The sequence below is a fragment of the Sinocyclocheilus anshuiensis genome, unplaced genomic scaffold (assembly GCF_001515605.1).
Source record: "Sinocyclocheilus anshuiensis isolate Anshui unplaced genomic scaffold, SAMN03320099.WGS_v1.1 scaffold351, whole genome shotgun sequence".
Classification (NCBI taxonomy): domain Eukaryota; kingdom Metazoa; phylum Chordata; class Actinopteri; order Cypriniformes; family Cyprinidae; genus Sinocyclocheilus; species Sinocyclocheilus anshuiensis.
The window spans coordinates 182,231-203,987 of NW_015552551.1; the positions used below are offsets into that span (position 1 = coordinate 182,231).

The 21,757-nt window shown below is 36.3% G+C and overlaps 2 protein-coding genes across 3 annotated transcripts in view; both read right to left on the reverse strand.

The window, feature by feature from the left end:
• Positions 1-1,310: 1,310 nt before the first annotated feature.
• Positions 1,311-5,066, reverse strand: LOC107664413 (uncharacterized). Its single transcript, XM_016454976.1, has 4 exons — positions 4,867-5,066; positions 4,383-4,416; positions 3,182-3,244; positions 1,311-2,979 (listed from the first exon to the last, which is right to left on the reverse strand). Exons 1-4 carry the CDS (start codon positions 4,966-4,968, stop codon positions 2,549-2,551), a joined length of 630 nt encoding a protein of 209 aa, XP_016310462.1. The 5' UTR covers positions 4,969-5,066; the 3' UTR covers positions 1,311-2,548.
• Positions 5,067-10,437: 5,371 nt separating this feature from the next.
• Positions 10,438-21,757, reverse strand: part of LOC107664410 (multiple epidermal growth factor-like domains protein 9) — a 108,829-nt gene continuing 97,509 nt past the window's right edge. For both annotated transcript variants that reach the window (XM_016454971.1, XM_016454970.1), the window contains 2 exons: positions 15,422-15,691; positions 10,438-12,656 (listed from right to left, as the gene is read on the reverse strand). In XM_016454971.1, coding sequence (XP_016310457.1) covers positions 12,217-12,656; positions 15,422-15,691 — 710 coding nt within the window. In that variant the 3' untranslated portion in view covers positions 10,438-12,216. The remainder of the gene's footprint in view (positions 12,657-15,421; positions 15,692-21,757) is intronic.

Genomic DNA, 21,757 nt, shown 5'->3' on the forward strand with positions numbered 1-21,757 from the left:
TTTGTACAATGAAAGTGTTATAGGCTAATTAGTAACTTACTATGTTTTTATTAACTTCACATTAAATACAAAGTCAGTCGTATTAAATATATTTAATGGTATGACACCATATCTGGTACTTAAGTAAAAAGACGAATTTTTATGCAAAGTTAATAGATTAATACTATTAGGCTACTTTACTAGAGAACATAATCTATAAAGGTGCAAAATGCATTTACTTGCACATATTTGAGAATCGAGATATTTCATTATATATTTTAGGAATATTAAAAAAATAAAACCCCTGCTGAATAAAACAGAAAATTTGTAATGGTTTTACTGGTTATAATGGGACTTGTATTGGTTTTAAGGGAAACTGTAATGGACCCTGTTGGCCTCTACTGGTAATAGGTTGCCTTCTATTGGTGGCTTGTTAAAACCAATAAATCCTAATGGAATATGTCCCAAAACACACTACAGAAAACTGACAAGCATGAGAGCCCCCCACCCCCTTTATTCGTGCCACCTCAAAAATGATGCCTCTGACACTACAATACAAAATTATTTGTCAAATAAATGAAACATTCATTTTAGTTGAAATTGTTATAGATTACATCTAGATTGCAGCGATACATGACATGGTGAAAAATGACTGAATGAATAATAGGCTACTTTAAGTAGTTTAAGATGAATTTTAAAATTGTGCCCCCTAAAAGCACAAGTGGCCCCTGTCTGGCCCCCCCAGTTACTGTGGTCTAGAACCGCCCCTGATTAGGTTGTCAGAGAAAAATCTCCTACAATGTAATGTGGGTTTATGGTTATGCTGTTCTGGTTCTGCAAGGAACACAACACTAACAGTTTAACAGACATCAACCATTTTGTTCTCTGTCTGAATAAATAGTCTATACATTTTTTATTAAAGGTATTTTATTTTTTATAAGATTTATTTTGCCATTCTACCCAAGTACAAAATGTAGAACTCATTAAACAACTGATATTTTGTACTTTTTATTTGAACTTGAATGTTTTCTTTTCTGTACTTTTTGCCTAGGAAACAAGTAAAAATAAAACATTGTCTGGTCAGAAAAGACTGAAAAGCTTAAAGCTCAGATAACAGTAACATAAGGCATTCTGTTTGTGACATTTTTGTAGCCATTCATTTATTAAACATCTATCACAAACAACTTTACAAGTTGAACAAAACAATAAAATATACAGAAATTAACTTAAAGAATATGAGGCATGCAGAGGGAAAACACATTGCTTTATTTATAATTATTAGTTTAAATAAAAAATATTAAAATGACATAAATATAATATTGTTTGCATATTTGAGAACAGTAAAAAAAAGTAGTCAAATGAAATCAATCAGCGTGAACGATTACCTTTTTAGTTATAACATGTATAAGGGCTTAGCTGTGAAAGAACAAAACTGTCATACAAAAAAAAAAAGCATTAAATTTACTCTCTTATTTTAAATATCTTCTTTAGATTCGGCCAGCTGGTGTGGGTCATCTGAATACAAAAAAGTATGAATCATCATAAATGGTATTTTCCTGACAGAAAAAAATACTGGGTTTGGAAAAGAAACTTTCACACTCGCTGGAAAAGAAAAACACTCCACTGTCTCATTAAAACAGCTGATGTTGTTCAGATTCATACGGCTTGCTTGACTGATTGGATTAGTGTAACTAGTGGTATTTTTTTATGTGAAAAAAACATCACCACTACCACCCCTAGACATTCACCACCTCCATCAGAAAACATTTCCATCACATTCATGAACAAATAATTGCTTCTGTGGCTGGATGAATCTGCTTACAGCTAAAAACTGGCACCGCATTTCAAGAACTTTGACAAATAAAAATGCTGATTTCTTGTCTTAAAAAAGAAGCGCATATTTACACAATAAAATATTGCTCCATAGCCTTAGCATTTGACACAATGAGCATTTATATCAAACACTGATGCTGGACAAAGATAGGGTGTTAAGAGGTGTTTACATTCAGCTGTCGATAATTAAAATACTGCATGATTATATATATATACAGGAAGATGTATTTCACTAAAGAAATACCCACTTGCTCAGAATTAGCTTACTACTGTTTTGTAAAACAATGTTTGCAGGCAGTTATGACATCTTTTATGTAAGTAATACATGAGAATCTTCAAAGTCAGTGCTCATAAACAGTACATCATGCCCTTTTTGGTCTTGACTCATAAAAAAACTGAAACAAAACAAACCTAACTCATATATCTGTTGAGAGGAAAATGTGTCATGCTTCTGAGAAGATCATGAGATGTGATCTTGATATTTCGAAAGAAAGAAGAAAAAACACCAAGAAAGTATCACAAACCCCCACGCAATCCTTGTTAATGTCAGCGAGCATTTCCTAGTACAACAGCTGGAAAATCTCAGGTGTTCTAGCAGCTGATCTTGAGACCGCGTCCACTCAAAATGTCACATTTAAAGCTAATAAGAATATAAGAACAACCGTCATTGTAAAAATTGGAGATGGATATGGTTTTCACCTGGAAAGCCAATCACTTCTGCAATATATGCAACAGTCTACCAGTCGTCTGCCCATTTTATGATAGTGATAAAGGTGGAGAAGGGTCTGGGTTGGTAGTTCACCAAATGACTTGGAAAAACTCTCACTGATAACTGGCTTGTTGACTGCATTTTCATCAGAAGGAAAGTGTTGAGCTTTGCGTCTGGAAACGAGTTGTCACTCACCACCTGAGTGTCATGTGCGGCTGAAAACACCTCCTTCATCCCATCATAACTGAAATCCACTACAATTTTGAGTTCTACAGTAGAACTGTTATTCTTCTGTGGCTTTAGAATGAAGTTAGCTTGTATGTAGACCAGGTAGACACCTTTCTCTCGAATGACCATCCACATGTTGGTCTGGTCCAGAATACTCTCATTCTCATCCCTGTATCCCAGCCACTCATCCTCCCAGATCAAACGATGATCTGCCTGACTGTAACTCTGAGCTTGAAGAAGATAAAGATAAACGTAGCAAGAATTCGCATTATAGAATCACAGAGGTTTACATTAAGTTATGCAATTGTAATATAATATCGTTTTTAATGTGAAATGTGGACTCTGTGAAACCATTTTCTTTCTTTCTACCAATATCAAACCAATAGGCTATCTTTCATAAATATATTTAGAAACAAATTTGTGGCTAATCACCTTTTAGAAGCCAGTGTTCTTGAGAGACGTGATGTCTGAACATAATTTCTGTACTTTCAGAGACTGTCAGATAGAAAAAAGGAAAGAAAAACATCTGTAAATATCTCCAAGTTTGCCACCACTGAGCAAATGTTGATTAAAAGTGACAACAACAAAACTTGTTGTATGACTAAACGTGCAATTCACATCTGTACAGGAAAATGTGATGAAGCAGACCACAAAAATGCATTTACACAAAAAACACAGCGAGACAGCTTGGCTCCCCACCCAGAACATTCTCACAGCAGACTCCCACAAACACACGCGCAACAAAAACTGTCTCAGTTATACAGAATGTTACCATTAGAGTGTGTTACCATTACCATTACAGTAACCACAGTTATTATACTACCGTTAAACTGCAATCAACTAGAATGGAGATTCTTTAAATAGTAAGAGCTTTCAGAACCCTTCTACCTTTTACAGTAGCCTTTCTGTTTATGTTAGTTGCGGTTCGTATCAACTTTTATTGTTTATTTAGTTGACTACAAAACACACAGTAAATCATGATCAGTTTTCATGTAAACAAATTGTTTAAGTGGTTATTGGTGTCAAACCAATGGGATGGAGTTTTTTATTATTTTTTTAAATGTTTTGTCTTAATATAGCCTACACGTTATATATGTTCTAACAGGTGTTTCGAACACGTTATTTAGTAACGACAGAATTCAAATTACAAGTTATCAGAGGTATAAAAGACGCTCGCGAACAGGAGTCGCATTCGCTGAGGAGGTTACCATAGCAACAGTATTTTAAGTATCTTTTTATGTAGCTCTTTTTTTTTATATATATCAAAAATTTTTACAAATTCTTAAGTTTAGATCTTTCGTTTTGCGCCAAATGACCGTTGCCACTTGCACCCTCAACAGATCGCGCCCTCCACAGGGACTTTCTAAAACGCTTAACGTGATCTTAATGGACTGATACAGTGACATAAACAGAACAAACTCAATATATAGCCTACCTTACTGATGATGCACACTATATACAGGCTAAAAGATACACTTATAATATAAACGCAGTGTTTTTCTCCCATAGATTATAAACAAAAAGCTTAAGGAGCAATGTAATTTAAAAAAAGGGAAATAAATTCCGCCAATAGTCGCTGACAAAAGACACAATAAGTACTGTAATTATGAGTTAATATTTAGGTATAACTTACCATTCACGATGTTTATTCTTTGGCATCCAGGCACCTGTTGAAGTTACAGTAAGACATGTCACTGTCATGCATATTCCTAGAGTAGCCTAGATTGCACAGAAGCAGAGCCTACGTAAATACGCATAAATGCATCCATTCGTTGTTTACAAACACGCCCTCTGCAACTTGATCCATGAATTAGCTATCCATAGCTATAAAATGCTGGAGAAAGCTCTACGATGGAAAACAAGGAAGTGTTTCTCTGCCCTGTGTGTGAACTGAGGATCGGACCCTTTTTGTCTCTTTTTCATAAAAATATTAAAACCGCATGCTTGCTAGAATGGTAAACTGTCTTACTAGACTTTTATTAAACGAAATCAATCGCTGAGTTATTCTTCAAAGTGTCCCACAGAGTCCTGAACACGGGGTAATTTTATTGTCCAAAATAATATCTAGCCAGATAAAGAATCTGAAATTCTAAGGCTGTAGATCTAATTATATTTACCTTCGACATGAAAACATATGCCAAGCACGATGCGATTAAAATAAAGACCAAAGCTATCGATGTCCAGATAATATGCGTCCTAGCTGCCCGCGCTGTATCCATGCCTGCTTCTCAAGAAGTTGAAATAACAGCAGTCTCAAACAAGAAATGCCTCTCGTACCGGATGAAGTTGTCGAATGTAATGAGATAGGAGTCTCTCCCACGCGTTCATCGGTGCGCTATTAACTCCGCATCACCTGTGGGTGAGATGAGGGTGAATGCGATCATGGTAACAGAAAACTCATAGCTTTCACTATGTAAAGCATGCTTTCATGCATTTCACTGATTTCTTGTTGTAATCTAAGCCAACATCTTGTTTCATTTGAGTTAATAGCACTGTTTGTAATTTCACTCTTTTATCAGATTACCTGTCTGGAGAGTCAGTAACCTAAAATCTACCAAAATAAGGTAAACCTAAAAAAAAAAAAAAAAAAAAAAATTAAAATTAAAGGTAAACCTAAAAAAAACAAACAAAATCTACCAAAATAAGGTGACATGGCTGGTGTATGGAGGACAGTGAAACTTTCCCTTATGTCAGTTCTGAAACGGTATCATTTTTGTAAGACACAGAAATTAAAATCTTAAAAGGTCCTGACAAGTGACAGTGAAAAATAACTCTTAAAGGCACAGTTCACCCACACTCTAAAAAATATAGGACAGAACACATGTTGGGTTAATTTGTTTATTTAATCCAGCATATTGGGTTGATTCATTTTTACTATAATACTATCTTAATTTGTACTTTTTTACTAGAGAAAACACCCTGTGTTTCACTCATAGCCGAAACATGCTGTGACTGTCTCTATGACTTGCCCATAACAAACAGTAAACAGCTCTGAGGACATATTTTAACATCCAAAGTATTTATATTCTGTATCTTTATAAATAAAATCGTTTATTTTATGCAAAGCATCAGGCTTTTCCATCACGCGAAAAGACCGACGCGACTCTCGCTTAGGTGATTCACGCCTGTATGATGCTTTGCATTAAATTGAATGATATACAGCACAGTAATGATTTTATAGATAAAATAAAATGTACACAAACCTGTATTTTACAGAAGAAATGCATCTATTCGATGGCGTTTAGAACTACTCTCTCCTGAAGAGGACGCAAAATCCCTGCGATTAATAACTCAACCGCTGGGTTACGTCTGACCCAGGACCCAAGAGTAACGCAAAAACTACCCAAACATTGGTTATGTCTGACCCAGGAGCTGGGTAACACAAAAACTACCCAAACACTGAAAAAAAAAAGACCCAAAAGGCTCAACCCAGCATTTGTGTAAAAAAAAAAAAAAAACCCAGAATTTTTTAGTGCAGAAATGAAAATTCTGTCATCATTTTCTCACCCTCATGTCATTACAAACCTAGATAAATATCAAAAGGAGAAATTTTGGAGAATCTCTTTGAGGGTGAATGAAGATATTAAGTCTCAAAAGGCTGTAATAATCACTGTAAAAGTAACAAAGTAGTCTACTTGTGCATATAAATCTCACATCCTCCAGAATGGCCATCTGCTATTGTGTGTGAGGATTGTTAAAGTTGTAGCTGGTTTGTGAAGTAATAATTTGTTTGAATCAGATCTTTTAGTGATTTTTTTTTTTATCAAACTGTTCTGAATGATTCATTCATGGTTCTGAATTTAAACTCATTGAATAATTTAATGATTTAATTTATGAACTGGCTTTAGCTGGACAAATGACTTTGTTATTGTCTTCTTGTATTATTGACAAACTATTTTCCTGTTTGACACTGTAAAGCTGCTTTAACACAATCAGTATTGTATAAAGCGCTATACAAATAAAGGTGAATAATCACAGATTATGCAACAGCTGCTGTTATAACAGCAATGGCGACTGGAATTAAATTAGTTCACTTCCAGAATGAAAATTCTGTCATCATTTACTCATCCTCCACTTGTTCCAAACCTGAATGAGCTTCTTTCTTCTGTTGAACACAAAAGAAGATATTTTGAAATTTTTTTAGTATCCGAACAGTTGATGGGCACCATTGACTTCCATAGTATTTTGCCCATCAACTGTTCGGATATAAATTTTTTTCAAAATATCTTCTTTTGTGTTCAACAGAAGAAAGAAGCTCATTCAGGTTTGCAACAAGTGGAGGATGAGTAAATGATGACAGAATTGTCATTCTGGAAGTGAACTACTCCTTTAATAGAACGTTTTGCAGAATGCTGTTATCATTCCATCAGCTACTGTTGTTTAAAGTCCCTATTATCAGACAACTTCAATTTCATCTGTTCCCCACACAAAGCCATCACATGCCTTCAGAATAACTAAAAAGTGATTTTGCATCCTTTTTCAATCTCCATCACCATTGTCACTGCACAGAAACCACTGACCAAGACATTCCTCAGAATTTCTCCTTTTGTATTCTGCAGAATAAAGTGCGACACAGGCTTGAAACAACATAAATGGTGACAGAATTTTAATTTTTAGGTGAACTATTCCTTAGATACACACATCCACATATAGACCACAAGTACTTTAGAGACCACCCATCTGGTATTTTCCCACAACGTTGACTGGAAGTCATATCTGTAATCAATCATGCAAACAAGGTCACCACATGTATATACGAGTGCTCCCATTGGGTGTGGGTGTTAGCAGAAGCATCAGCAAAAATCTTCACGCACTGTGCATGTTTAGATTTTGCTGGGCGCTTTAGGGACATTCAGTCTGTTTGTGAGCAGCTCACTGTTGATTCAGACACAGATTATGTTTTTCCAGTTATAGATACACATATATTTTTATATGACTCATTTTTATCGGTTACTCTATTTACAGAACTCATAAGTTACATTTCCAAAAGAGGACAGTTTCCCAGATGATATCAAAGTAAGTAAAAGAAAATGCCCGCAAATGTCTTCCATTTAGAAGGTCTACATGGCTCAGTGATGCCACAATGACATCAGATTCCACTCGTCAGCACTCGATTGGCTAAGTGCTGTTGATTTCCGGCATCATGTGCTCAGATTAATTTAAATGTCTCGGGATTTTTGATGTGCAATAATGATTCACTAAGTCAGTTACTTGAGCGAAGTAATGTCACTGCAGGGTTTGTGGGATTGAGGGATGATCTTGACAAGAACCTCAACATCTCTGTGTCATGGCAACAGTATTTCCAGGTAGGCAAGAGAGACATATGAAAGACTCTCACTACTACAACAGTTAGTTTCCACTTGAAATGCTCTCCATTAGCAAAATGGAAAAATGCAGTGTTAACTGGGACGGGAGATAAGTGAAAATCAGTAGTGTTTTGAATCACTCCCACAGCAAGTCTGCATTGTGTTTACAATATCGCAAACAAAATCAACATAATCATCATATTTCTGTATGACACTTCAAGTCGTTTTTATACGAGGGAGCAGGTGACAAATGCAGGGGTGGAGTAATGTGTACAATAACACCTCTTTTATGGTTTCAAAAGTTAATTTCTCCCTTAAACATGGTTTCTGTGAAAAATAACTAACAATAATGAGGTCAGGGTTTAAGAACATGCTAAAAGCTACTTACATGTAAAATGCTTTTTCTGTTAGTATTTAACAACATTAATTTACAATAGTCAAAGCTCTCGTCCTATATCAGGTAGTGATTTGCTGTAATCAAAACGTGGACAGTGTAAGGTGAGGACTAGCCAATGAGATTACAATTTTGCACATTAGTCCCGCCCACTGCCGAGGTCTCAGAGGCTTTTGCTCGGTCTTGACCAGGTTTTATGCGAACGGCTACCATAATCCTAGGTTCCATTATTTTAATTCATGGCAAGAGTAAATAAATAAGCCAACAAAGTATAAAAAATAAAACTTTTGTGCTTATTTATAGACCTTCAATTGTTTCAGGAGGATGCTTTTTATTTGCTTTGAAAAGCATTTCTGAATGAAAGTAAAAATGAATGAAATGAAAGTATGTACTTAGTATGACTTAAAAAAGTGACTCAGATTCTGTGATATTTGTTAGTATGACCCCTTAATGGATACCCAGAAGGTGTGGGCGATTGCAGGAATACTCCCCAGCTATCTACCTCTGACCTTTAAGAAGGGTACAAATTAAAGATGAGAACATTTAAGTGGGTGGGGGGCTTTTATAGCTATTCTCCACTGGATTGTTTTTCAGGATTAAGCAAAGCAAATTGTTCACCTCAGTTCTCAAAATCAACAGCAGCCAGAAGAAAAGTCTCGATATGGAAATTGTGTCATTCAGTGTTTGTGAACAATCATGCACTTTGTACATTAGAACTATAAAAGAAGATTGCTATATGACTCAATGAATGTTGGGAAATCTAGGAGTTGTGCGTGGCCTTCTAAATTCAAAAATCCCTTTGTGGCACTTATTACTAACCATTTTTGCTCAATAGAAATGGACAAAATCATACAAGAGCATAACAGTTTATATAGCTCAGCCATGGAAAATATGTCACACATCAGCATATTACTCAAACTCAAAATAATTGCCTCAAGCAGCTTCATGTGCTATGTAAGGGAGGAGGGCTATAAATATTTGAAATCATGTGTTGCAAGATGTTAAAACATGTTACAAAAAAGCAAAACATTTGAAGTCAAGCACTTACTTGATTTCTCCTGCCATCACGATTCTTACACAGATGATGCCAGCAGAACCACATGGTCTGTAGATGAAAGTGATGATTATACTGAACAGAAAAAAGAAACTGATCTGAGCGATATAGTTGACTGTACATGTAAAAAAGGAGTCATGTTTTAACCTTTGTTTGATATTTGCAGTCTCACTAAAGGAACACTGAAAACTGAAGTAAACATATTGACGTACATAGGAACAGAGTTTACTGCTAAATTGTAACATATTTAGAGATGACTTTGGGATGTACATAATGAGGAGGATGTCATCTTAGTTTGGCAGAATATGTCAAATGAATCTGAATTACACAATATAATTCTACAAATTGTTTACAGGTCTGTATTTTTAGTTGAAGGGATGACATAATAGCAGTAGACTAGGAATTCAGTCAACCTGTCCAAAATGAGTTTGGACAATTGGACTTTAGGTTATGATGAATAATGAAGATGTCTGAAATGTACACCTAATTCATGGAATTATTAAACAATAGCTCCATGAATTATAATTATTATTAAATCAAATAATTATTAAAAAACATCATGACCTCTGGCCTAAATCTGAGGTGTGTCTGACCCTATAGATCTAACTTTTCATTTCAAAATAAAACAATACTTGTTTCCATACAATTGAAATGGGTCACTGTGTCCACAATTTACCTAGTAACAAATAAATATTAAAAATGTTAGCATCCACAGTGCCTCAAATACAACTTAATAATACTTTTTCACAAAAGTTCTCAGTGAATTCATGAAATGTAACGTAAATTGTATTCAACTGAAACTAGTGCTTTCTAGTTTTGTGTGCAGTATGAACCAGATGGTCAGGAAACTGGTGCAGTCCAGTGGCTAAAACTAGTGCATGAAATACAAAGAAATAATAATAATAATAATGAAATCACATATTATAGGAAAAGTGACTTTTATTGAAATCTTTCACAGAGTTAGTTGTGAATATGGTGCACCATGCATACTGCACAATGCATACAATGTGAGATTAAGACACCATTACGACGTCAGCCTCTATGTGTGTGCTCCAGTATGCTGGTCACAGAAACAAGACTCATCGCCATATGTACCAATACAATAGCAGCCTCCTCATGACAACCATTCTGCACATCTAATATTTACATCGTTTTGTACCGACACACCTTGGATAAAGACAGCTTTGGGATGGTGGAAGTGGGGAGGGAGCTAAAAGTAGATATCCCAAAAGTCATTTGAGATACAATCACAGATGAACTATTGCTCTTCAGGCCATTGCCTATCAAAAACAGACTCATTCACACACACACACACACACACACACACTTTTATTTGTCTTTTACTGACTGACATGGCATTTTGTACTCTTTTATCCAACTCCAATAATAATAATAATAATAATAATAATAATATATTAGATTACCACGCTCAACACCCACGCACTCAAACGTGTGCACTTATTCATCACTGAACCGTTTGCTCAACTTGTTTTAGCCTGTGCTACACAAATGGCAGTGATTAATTACTGTCCAGTACGGCTGTTAGATCCAACAGGCATTATTGCTCATCTGATCATATTTGTTCCCCTCCTCTGTGACTCACGTAAACTGATCCTAAACCATCAAGCTGAGAGAGAGGTTCGTTCAAATAAATAAACCAAAACTTAAACTCTCCCAGTCAGACAAGTTGTGTCAAGTCCACACAACAAGGCATGGCACCATTGAACTGATGCCCGGTGTTAAGTCATGAAGGAAAAGCGGATTGAGGAGAAAATTTCTGAAAAATAAATAAAACAAGTACAGTTCCATACACCATGAAATGGTCTTCAAAATCCACTTTACCGTTGTGAAATTGTGACAAGAATTAGTCAGGCTCTCTCCATCTGAAACTGACACACAGATCCTCTTTGGCCTGATAAAAACAAATCATCCCTTCTTGCAATTTGCTTCGGCAAGGAAGTGTCTGCCAAAATAAATGCAATTGAATGCAGAAGTCATTCAGCAGCCATGTGCCATTTAGTATTATATATTTCCATTGCATAATACACAGGCCTGCTCTGTATGCCAGGTCCAGTGTAACGGTGCCCCCTAAAGTCCTGCACATGTAATAGCATGTGAGAAGCGACACTAAAACGGTGTGAACACACAAAGAAAAAAACAAAACGATATCCATCCTGAGTTTGATGAAAACTAATGTCCACTCTGTCCATGTAAAACAGCATTTACAAAGGGAAAGTGTGAATGGATGTAACTGCAAGTATGCTAATAATGTTAATAAGCAGATGCATTTGATTGATCTATCCATGTGTGATGAAACATCATGCATGTCTCACAGTCACTGTATTAATACTCAATCAGACATGCTTCATTGTCTAGTCACACATTAGTGAAATAGTCTCTGAATCTCTTTTCCTTCTGCAAAGCAAGACAACATGTTTCAGCTGTGAGTTGGCCAAGGCCTTCAACAAGGCAGGATGTTTAACTGGCTTTTCAGTTAGATGCACTGCTCATGTTCCTCATTCATTACTTTGTCTTCTGGCTCTGGAGTGCTTGTGTGAGTGTTTGCATTATGTCCAATGGGAATACCTTGTCCTTTGTTCATCAGCCTAAAATGAAAAAATAAATCAGGGGTCAACATATCCACAGGTCCACAATCTGCCCAGCGTCGGGCCAGCACTGACGTAGCAGCCCAGTTTCTGTGATGGAACATCAGTTACACCTTATACAAATTACCAGGACTGGTTAAAGCAAGTTGTCCATTGCCCATGTCACTAAATTCATCTTCTAAAAGCCCTGATGCATCTGCGTTCAGAATGCAGTCATGATAGCTGCTGAAGCTAATGTTGTCCTCCTTCAGCTCTATGGTCCAGAATGGGGCGTTCAGCTTGCGGTTCTGATATTCTCTGTAAGTGTACACACCACCTATCACTGCCAAGAGAGCAATGACAACTATGATGATGACGGCCAGGACAATGATGTTGAACTGGTTCCACGGGACCGGAGTCACTGTGGTGGTGGTGTTGGGGGTGGAGCTGCCCAGGCTGCTCAGCAAACTTGTGGAGAAAGTGGTGAATTGTGCTGTAGCATTGGGGCTGGAGGTCATGGTGGTGTAGCGAAACCAGTGGGTAGTGGTTGAAGGAGTAGTGTGGACGACTATGGACAGGGCAAGAGAGAGAGAAGGACAGTTTGAGACAATATGCATCTAATAAAATACAACATATCCAAATGAATTAAATTATGCATTAAACTCCAGTGACCTTTCAGTGATATTCCTGTACCGCTGCTGAATATAAGTTGTGAATGTGAGTTTACAGTGTTTATTGAATGCAATGAGAAAAAAGACCGTGTACATGACATAGTAAGAAAATGAGATGTGTTTGTGGGCTGCATTCAGAAAACTAAATTCTAGTTTGAATTTCTAAAATTCTAGTTAAAATTCAAAATTCTAGTCTGATTTATAAACAAATTACTTGGTTCTTTTAATGAATAATTCAAAAAACAAACAAACAAAAAAACTGAATAATTTTTGAATAAGTCTGACTAAACTTCTGACTCACTTACCGAACTGACAGTTATCGTTGAACTGCAAGTAATCACGATCTCGAAACAAAGCAAATTTTATGTACCTAAGGTTTGTTAAAAAAATTGGTGCCATTACTGTCTAGATTCCAAATGATGTTTAATTAAATACATTTCTTTCACACACACACACACACACACACACACACACACACACACACACACAATATTTAAATAGATCAAAAGTGGCACTAAAGATATTTATAATGTTACAAAAGATTTCTAATATAAATGCTGTTCTTTTTAAACTTTCTATTTATCAAAGAATCCCAGGAAAAAAAATATTAAAAGCATTGTAATGCTTTTAATATTGATAGAGTAAAAAATAGAGCAAAAAAGAGAGTATAGGAAGAGAAGAAACAAAGTAAGAGGAAGGGAATGAAAAGTGAGAGCAGCAAAACAGTCCCATGTGGATCCCTGATCTAGTGTAATGTAGAGAACAGATGCTGCACACTGGTAGAAGGTTCACAGGCAGGAGCGATTCCATCTGTTCAGTAGAACACACAATGTCAGACCATACGCAGTGTACATAAAGACTGAAAACCTACCTCACAAAACATGTAAGGTTCATCATGCAGTGTTATTTTAGTATTATTTATATACTATTATAGTATTTATTAATATTTTGAATTAGCTTTAATTTTTATATTTTCATATTTCAATTTTAGTTTATGTTTTAATTTTTTTACATGTTTTTGTCATTTTTATTAAAAAATTTTTTCTTATATAGGTTTTATTTTTAGTTTTAATTTTGGTCATTTTAGCACATTTAGTACTTTTAGTTATTTCAGTTAGTTGCCAAGGCAACATTTCTAATAAATTTTAAGAATAAAGTTTTTCGTATATTTATATTTGATTTTATTACAGCTGGTATTTCAATTACCAAAAACTGAAAAGTTTTAGTTTTTTTTTTTTATGTTAACAATAACAACACAACTACAACACTGTCATTATGGGAAACACTTTATCAGAGATATTTCAGCCATTGTTGGAAAGTCAATATGTTGCCTTCTGGAGCACCATTAGTGTACCTCTATAATGGGACGTCATCAGTGAGCGGCAACATGGCTGGAGCAGAGCTCAGACAGGCCGAAAGGGAAAAGAACAATTTATTATTGTTGGCTGAGTGGAAAGATTGACGAAAAGAGAGTGTGGATTTGGCTGACTTACTGGAGTGATAAATCACTCTTTTCTTCTTCCTCTTGCTTTCATATATTCACCCTAGGGTCCAAGCTCACTGTTTGGCAACCCGAGTCAGCCTGCCTGTGGGAATGTATGATCTGTCCTCTTTACAGTACGCCACTGATAAAATCAGCATTGTACAGACGGATGTTGTGAGTCAGAACACTGATCTGGGATTAGTCATTCTACAACACACCCTCTCTTCCCCTCTCTGAAAACCACAGTCACAAAACACGCAAGCACTTTTCAGTCACCTCTTAAAATAGTTGCTTAAATATATTAATATAAAAAGTTCAGGTACTTCCTGTTCACACAATCTATCCTGTAGGGCTGGATAACATCAACGTGATGCATTTAATATGTTGCAATACAAGTAAATCACAACTGAAACTACACCAAATGCATGAGAAAGCGATTCAGGGTGTCCACGAGAAAGAGTTAATCTGTGGGATCAGTTTCAACCTCTCTCAACTGATTCTCTTCACTTTTCTTTAGTACTGAAGCAGCTCTAACTGCAAAGACAAATGATGGTTTCAGAGTTACAGCTTTAATTGAACTGTTGAAAATGGCATGAATGAGCATAATAAAAAAGAATGCGAAATACAGATGCAATAATGTGAACAAAAAAAAAAAAAATCAATAAATGATTGTATCGGCACAGCCATAGGCGGAGCGTGTGTAAGGCCACGGGGACTTGGGGCAAAAATGCCACTAAATTGGACAAAAATGCCCCTGCACAAACAAATTAAATCTATTACGTCTGTTGCTAACAAAGTGAATATGAATAGACAGTGTCGATTGTGGCATTAAATTAAGTTCAGCTCATGTTGCACGCACCGTATTTCATTTTAGGCGTTTTTACAGTTTTTAACCAATCACACACAATTCTGTTGAGCTTAGGAATGCAATGTCCAATCAGAGGCGTTCAGATGAGTCATCGTTGAAACAGCTCAGTTTTGTTGAGTGCGCGCGCGTTCGCTGACTGAATTCCGGACTCTTGCAAATTCTCTCATCATAAACAACAAAGTGATGTTTAATACATTTGGCTGCTTGTAGCCTTACCCTGGAGTTGGTTCACCCTCCGCCTATGGGCACAGCCCTAATTTACCCGACTGCAGCCAAAAATCACTAGAGGTTTTACTACTGCAGGCTCTCACCTGTAGGAGTGCAGTTCCTGGCGAGTGCGTCCCCTGTAAAGCCCTCTGCGCAGCGCTCGCAGTGTGGCCCTGTAGTGTTGTTGATGCAGCTCAGGCAGTGGCCCGTGTCCAGGTGACAGATCCGAGGGGATATGCGGGGGTCTCCATTCCCGCTGCAGTTACAGGGAAGGCAGATGCTGTCGGCGTTGTAGAAGCCATCACTACACTGCTCACAGTTGGGACCCTGGTACTCTGGCTTGCACTGGACACAGAAAGGCTGGCCGCTTGAGTCTAAACACATATAGACAAAAAGAATGTTTAAGGTTATAGACTAGATTCACTCTGTCAAAACAGGATGAATTAGTAACCAGACAAGAGCTTATTAAAATATCTTAGTACAGTAGAGGACATTTTCACTGAAATAACCAAAGGGCTTCTGCTATGACAAAGGCATTTGAAGACCCAGAGTTTGTTTCATTTGGCCACCAGATGGCAGAATCTTTTAAGGATGTTGAGGACAGCGTGAAGGGAAACTGAGGTCTTTGTTTATACTAGGCTATATTCAGTTATAGTCAGATGAACTTTTAACCTCCAATCATTTTGTAAATGTGTTAGGTAAGATTTTCTTTCTTTTGCATTTGATTGCAGACCAAGAAATCAAACAACAGGCAAATCCGGCCTATGAAAAGGGCTGATGTTTTCTTGAGCTTAAATTAAAAAAATGTGAAGACACTCTTCCCCATGCACACACACACACACACACACACACACACACACAAACAAACAAACAAACAAACTACTGCCTAAAGTCAAAAGCACATTTGCTTCAAAACCTGCTTTTCTTGAGGATGACACATACTGCAGATAAACATCTTTCTTCTGTCTGATAACATGACTGATGTTTGTCACATCAAAGACTGAAAAAAGAATATAAAATATTTGAGAAATTTCACAATTGCCAGTTTGTCCACAAGATAATGTGATGAATGCATACTGTAAATGTAATTTTTCCATTTCTAGTGCAGTTAAGAACACAAAAATGTTAATGAACTTTTAACTGTTCTATATTCTTAGGACAGAAATGTCACATGAAGGGTGGATACTGAAAGTAGACATACAGTGCGACCTGCCACTGCAATTAAACTGCTTGCAACTAAATAACTCATAAAATCAGCATGATGATTATATGACTGCTGGGAAAGTACTGAGGAACTACTGAGAAATTTATAGTGCATTGTATGTGTTTTCTAAAGTACTTGCAATTACAATGCAACTAACAGATTATTTTCAAGAGCAATATCACATTGTGGGACATTTCGGTGTCTGACACTAAGGAAATTAGTTGTCACCTACTGCTCATATAAAGTGATTACTTTCTGTGGAGAAAAAAGTAGAGATGATCCAAAAGAGGCACTTTTTAAAATCATTTAATGAGCACAGCAGCCTCAACCAAATGTGTTTCTCTCTCTCTCTTTCTTTTGGCAGAACTAATTGGCAGGCCCAGACACAATCTGTAAACTTTTTTGCATTTTCTTCACTGAATTTTTGGGGAGATTTGGAGGTTGCTCTTTTAGAGCATATTTTTCCGGGATTCTTTGATGAATAGAAAGTTTAAAAGAGCAGTAAAATTATAAATGATCAATTTAATGTATCACTGCAGAATAAAAGTATTCATTTCTTTAAAAGAAAATGTTTAATTAGTAGTGTAAAACATTTTGAATGACAGGATGGCCTTGCGATCATTGTAGTCCTTCTTTTAACCAGTGCATTTCTAAACAATAACAAATACGGACATCGATACAAAAGTCGTCAAAGGCAATCTATCCCTCCATAAAAAGCTCAAAAAAACAAAAACAAAACTAAATAAAAAAATAAAAATACTGAGCTCATCCCAACATAGATGGTAAAATACATTAGTTCAAAACTAGAAGAAAGAATCGATTTTATAACCTGGCCCAATGAAGCAGAGGTAAAATAAAAGGAAAGTGAGAGAGAGGAACTGAGGAGGAGGAGGAGGAGGAAAGAAGAAAGGGACAGTTAAAGCACAAACCATGTTGAGCCATACAAGAAGAGAGAGAGAGAGATAGACCTGCTGTGATTCAAATACGGTGGGTACGGAAAGTATTCAGACCCCCTTCAATTTTTCACTCTTTGTTATATTGCAGCCATTTGCTAAAATCATTTAAGTTAATTTTTTTTCCTCATTAATGTACACACAGCACCCCATATTGACAGAAAAACACAGAATCGTTGACATTTTTGCAGATTTATTAAAAAAGAAAAACTGAAATATCACATGGTCCTAAGTATTCAGACCCTTTGCTCAGTATTTAGTAGAAGCACCCTTTTGATCTAATACAGCCATGAGTCTTTTTGGGAAAGATGCAACAAGTTTTTCACACCTGGATTTGGGGATCCTCTGCCATTCCTCCTTGCAGATCCTCTCCAGTTCTGTCAGGTTGGATGGTAAACGTTGGTGGACAGCCATTTTTAGGTCTCTCCAGAGATGCTCAATTGGGTTTAAGTCAGGGCTCTGGCTGGGCCATCCAAGAACAGTCACAAATTTAAGGGGGTCTGAATACTTTCCGTACCCACTGTATATCTAGCAGAGAGGCAATTTTTATGTTACATACGGAGAGGGGCAGTGAATCAGGGGGCTCGATGACCCTCCTATCTTCATTTGCCCAGACTCAGCAACTGCATATGGCCGACAGCAGGATATAAAACCCAAACCTCCAGGCAGTGATGTACACCCAGGGAATACTACACTAGAAAGACCAATTTTCCACATTTCTCAAGCATAAGGGCAATAACCATCATGGTAAGATAATGACACAATGAAAGGATGGAGAGAGACAGAGGCAGAAAAGAGACCATTTAGATACATATCACCACGACAGTAAAAAAAAATCACGTAGGGACAAAGAGCTTGAGCTCCTCCGAGCTCTTTGAACTTAAAACGATTACTGCTATACAGAATTAGGAACATTCACACAAATTAAATGAACAAGAGAATGAAAGAACAAAGAGAAACAGAAAAAAACAGACCTCTTGAGCTGTTGGTAGTCAGAGTAAGATCAATGTAAACACACACAGAGACACACAAACTTCTTTTGTTTGGTCTCACCTGTATGTGTTTATTCCAAAAAGCCGTTTCCCACTTCTTTTGGCGGCAGCAAAAACTTGACAAAAAAATTCAGGACTGCTTGGCAGCGCAAATGTCCCAACACATTAAAGCATACAAAGATTTCTGGCGACACAAAAGAAATGCTTCCTCATGTAGCTGTGACTCGGACTCGTGACAATAATGTCTGAAATGCGGCTAGTCAATGTTTAACCATCTCATAATTGTATTGCCGGCAGAAGCTTCTGTAGTGTGGTGACTTTTACCTAGTTGCTTTTTCAGCGTCACAAGCATACACACACAGACACATGCAACATTTGATGCACAAGCTCAAACAGGTATGGACATGCTCACGCGCTACAGTCATTCCAAGAGTTTTCACACTTCCTGACCACCAAGAACAGAAAACCCACAAATGAAAGAAATACAGAAGATACAGTGAAGAATAAAAAGTATATAATGTACCATAATATAATATATAATGTTTACTGTTCATTTAACAAACTTAAATGTACAGTAAACATAATGCAGAGTAAGGGGACAAATTACTCTTCTGCTCTCTATATTAGATATGTAGCTATTTCTTGTCTTATATTTTCATGTTTTAATACTGGCCATAAAGAAAACAGCAGTGGCAAATAGCAGACTTTTAACAGACTGCTGAATCAAAGCTGAAGCTCTGGTGGAATAAAGCAGGCGACTTCATCAAAATTATAGCAACTGACACTGCATGGCAGATAACAAGCCAACCAGTGCTAGGTCATTTCCAATGCAAATTCAGCCAGCATATGCAAATCAAACATGCATTTCATTAAGGAAATCTAGCATTTGCAAGGAGAGCAGAGAGATTCTGTTCAAAAGATGCCACTTGTAAAGAAAAAATACATTACAAATTGCTAAAGGAAACTCAATTGAGAATGACTGAATGAATATCTACACTACACTCACATGCCAGTTGAATTCTACATGAATGTGCAGCTAGCTTTAGACTGTGCAGCTTTTAGCAGTTTTCTGCCTTAAAATAAGTGAGACGTCTACAGAGTAACTTGGGGGAGGGAGTCTTGGATGATGCCATAAGCTTGTGACAAATAATATAATACACACACACCACTCAAAAAGTTTGTGGTCGGAAGATTTTTTTAAAATGTTTTTGATTAAAATCTCTTATGATCAACAAGGCTGTATTTAATCAAAAATACAGCAAAAACAGTAATATTGTAGAATATTATTACAATTTAAAATAACTTATATTTAAAAATATTTTAAAATGGCAAAGCTCAATTTTCAGCAGTGTCACATAATCCTTCAGAAATCATTCTAATATGCTGATTTGGTGCTCAAAAATGATTTCTTATTATTATCAAGGTTGAAAACAGTTGCGCTGCTTAATATTTTTGTAATACACTTTTTTTTCAGTATTCATTAATGAACAGAAAGTTCCAAAGAACATTATTTATTTGAAATAGAAATCTTTTGTCTTTACTGTCATTTAGATCAGTTTAACGTGTCCTTGCTAAATAAAAGTATTGATTGAAGAAATGACAACAAACGTCCTAACTACATACATGCAAAAAATATATAAACTATAGTGAAATACAAAGAACATTAAGATATTACTTTTGAGATATTCAAGAAAATATTCAGAGAGGTGTGAATGGAGGTATCTTTCAACTGATATAAATAATTGAAATAATAGATTTTTTAATTTAATGTTCTGTTACATCTACCTTCTAAAGCCCCTCCAAACTTCAGACAGATCAAATAATGGCTTTGTTTCCCATGAAACCTGACAAATAATGACTGACAGCTGCTTTGGAACAGACATTTACACCGGTATTTACATATTCATGAGACACTCTGTAGGAGAGACCTGCAAAAACAACCTAATTAAACCAAGGAACACAATATGGTTAAATATGTACAGTATTGATAGATTAAGACTTGCAGGATCCCGGAGCTGTCACAAGAGAGTTGAATAATTCCACATTTCAAAAACTCATCCACCTAGTTCATCAAACAATAAGCAGTACAACATCTACATGAATTTATAATGGCAGATGTGTGAGCTTCATCTGCGCCTGTCAATTTTGCTCCACTTACAGGGTCTCACCAAATCATGTGTGTGTTTTTGATTTAACAATTCACAACAGAAAGTGTCAAGGCCATGTCACGGTAACAATAGGAGGTACTAATAATGACTTGTTCACTGTTCAGGACAATTGATTTCACTCAGTCACTGAGACAGCATACATTTGTTAATTCAGACAGTGCTACATGGACAAACAAAGAATTACTGAAGCGAAGCAAATCCAGCCATTTATAGAGATTAAATCACTGTCTTCAGAGTGTTTGCTGTACAAGACTTGAAATCAGAAAAGCAACTTCCTTCAAAATCTTTTTTTTTCCCCTGATGCAGATGGAAACGTTCATCAAACTTAAAAACACAGATGCTTCAGATACTGCAGAAGGGGTCAATACAGCATTCCAGCAGAACTACAAGACACAATGGCTGCTGTATGACACCTATCTAATGTGCATATCACTGCACCCATCAAGGCCATTATCCATATTTTCTATGCCAGGGACTATACAATGAAAATGTGTCCTTAAATTATTTATTTATTTATGAATCATTACGTAGTAGCCATTTTATAGAAACATTTGGGCACTCAGGGTCATACTGTATTGTAAATAAAGTTATGGCCTAAATTTAAGAGGAGAGCAAAGAAATAAAAATGTTAAAAAAATTTTAAGCATTAAAAGAATTGTCTAAAAATGGAGCTTACTTTACTAATAAAGCTAGCTAACATAAACATACTTAAAGGGGTCATAGGATGCTACATGCACTTTTACAAGTTGTTTGAACTGAAATGTGTGTTGGCAGTGTTTGTACACAACCACCCAGTGGCGGAATAAGACTCTTTGGTGCATACATATGCTACATATAGTTTTGTGAGGATTTTAACTGAAAATAAAACTTACAAACTCACTCGTTTACACTTTGCCCCTTTCTTGATTGCCAATGGCTGCAAAGTACAACATGAAAGCGCAAGGCTGACGCTCCGGATTACATTTGTTTCTGAAGGGAATGTGCCCCCGATCTACATAAATGCGTCTATGTTCGCGCGAATCATTCATGATCCAGCCTCATCTACAGAAGAAGCGAGTATAATGTTTTGTAATGAATCTTTGCAAATCGCCTTTCCTAATAATGTGCTAATTAGCAAGTTTCA

Excerpts from the sequence above, each read along its gene's own strand:
- LOC107664413 (XM_016454976.1), bottom strand. The coding sequence starts at position 4,968 with ATGGATACAGCGCGGGCAGCTAGGACGCATATTATCTGGACATCGATA. Across the intron at positions 4,417-4,866 it reads CATATGTTTTCATGTCGAAG|GTGCCTGGATGCCAAAGAAT; the intron begins GTAAATATAATT and ends TAACTTCAACAG. Across the intron at positions 3,245-4,382 it reads AAGAATAAACATCGTGAATG|TCTCTGAAAGTACAGAAATT; the intron begins GTAAGTTATACC and ends TCTATCTGACAG.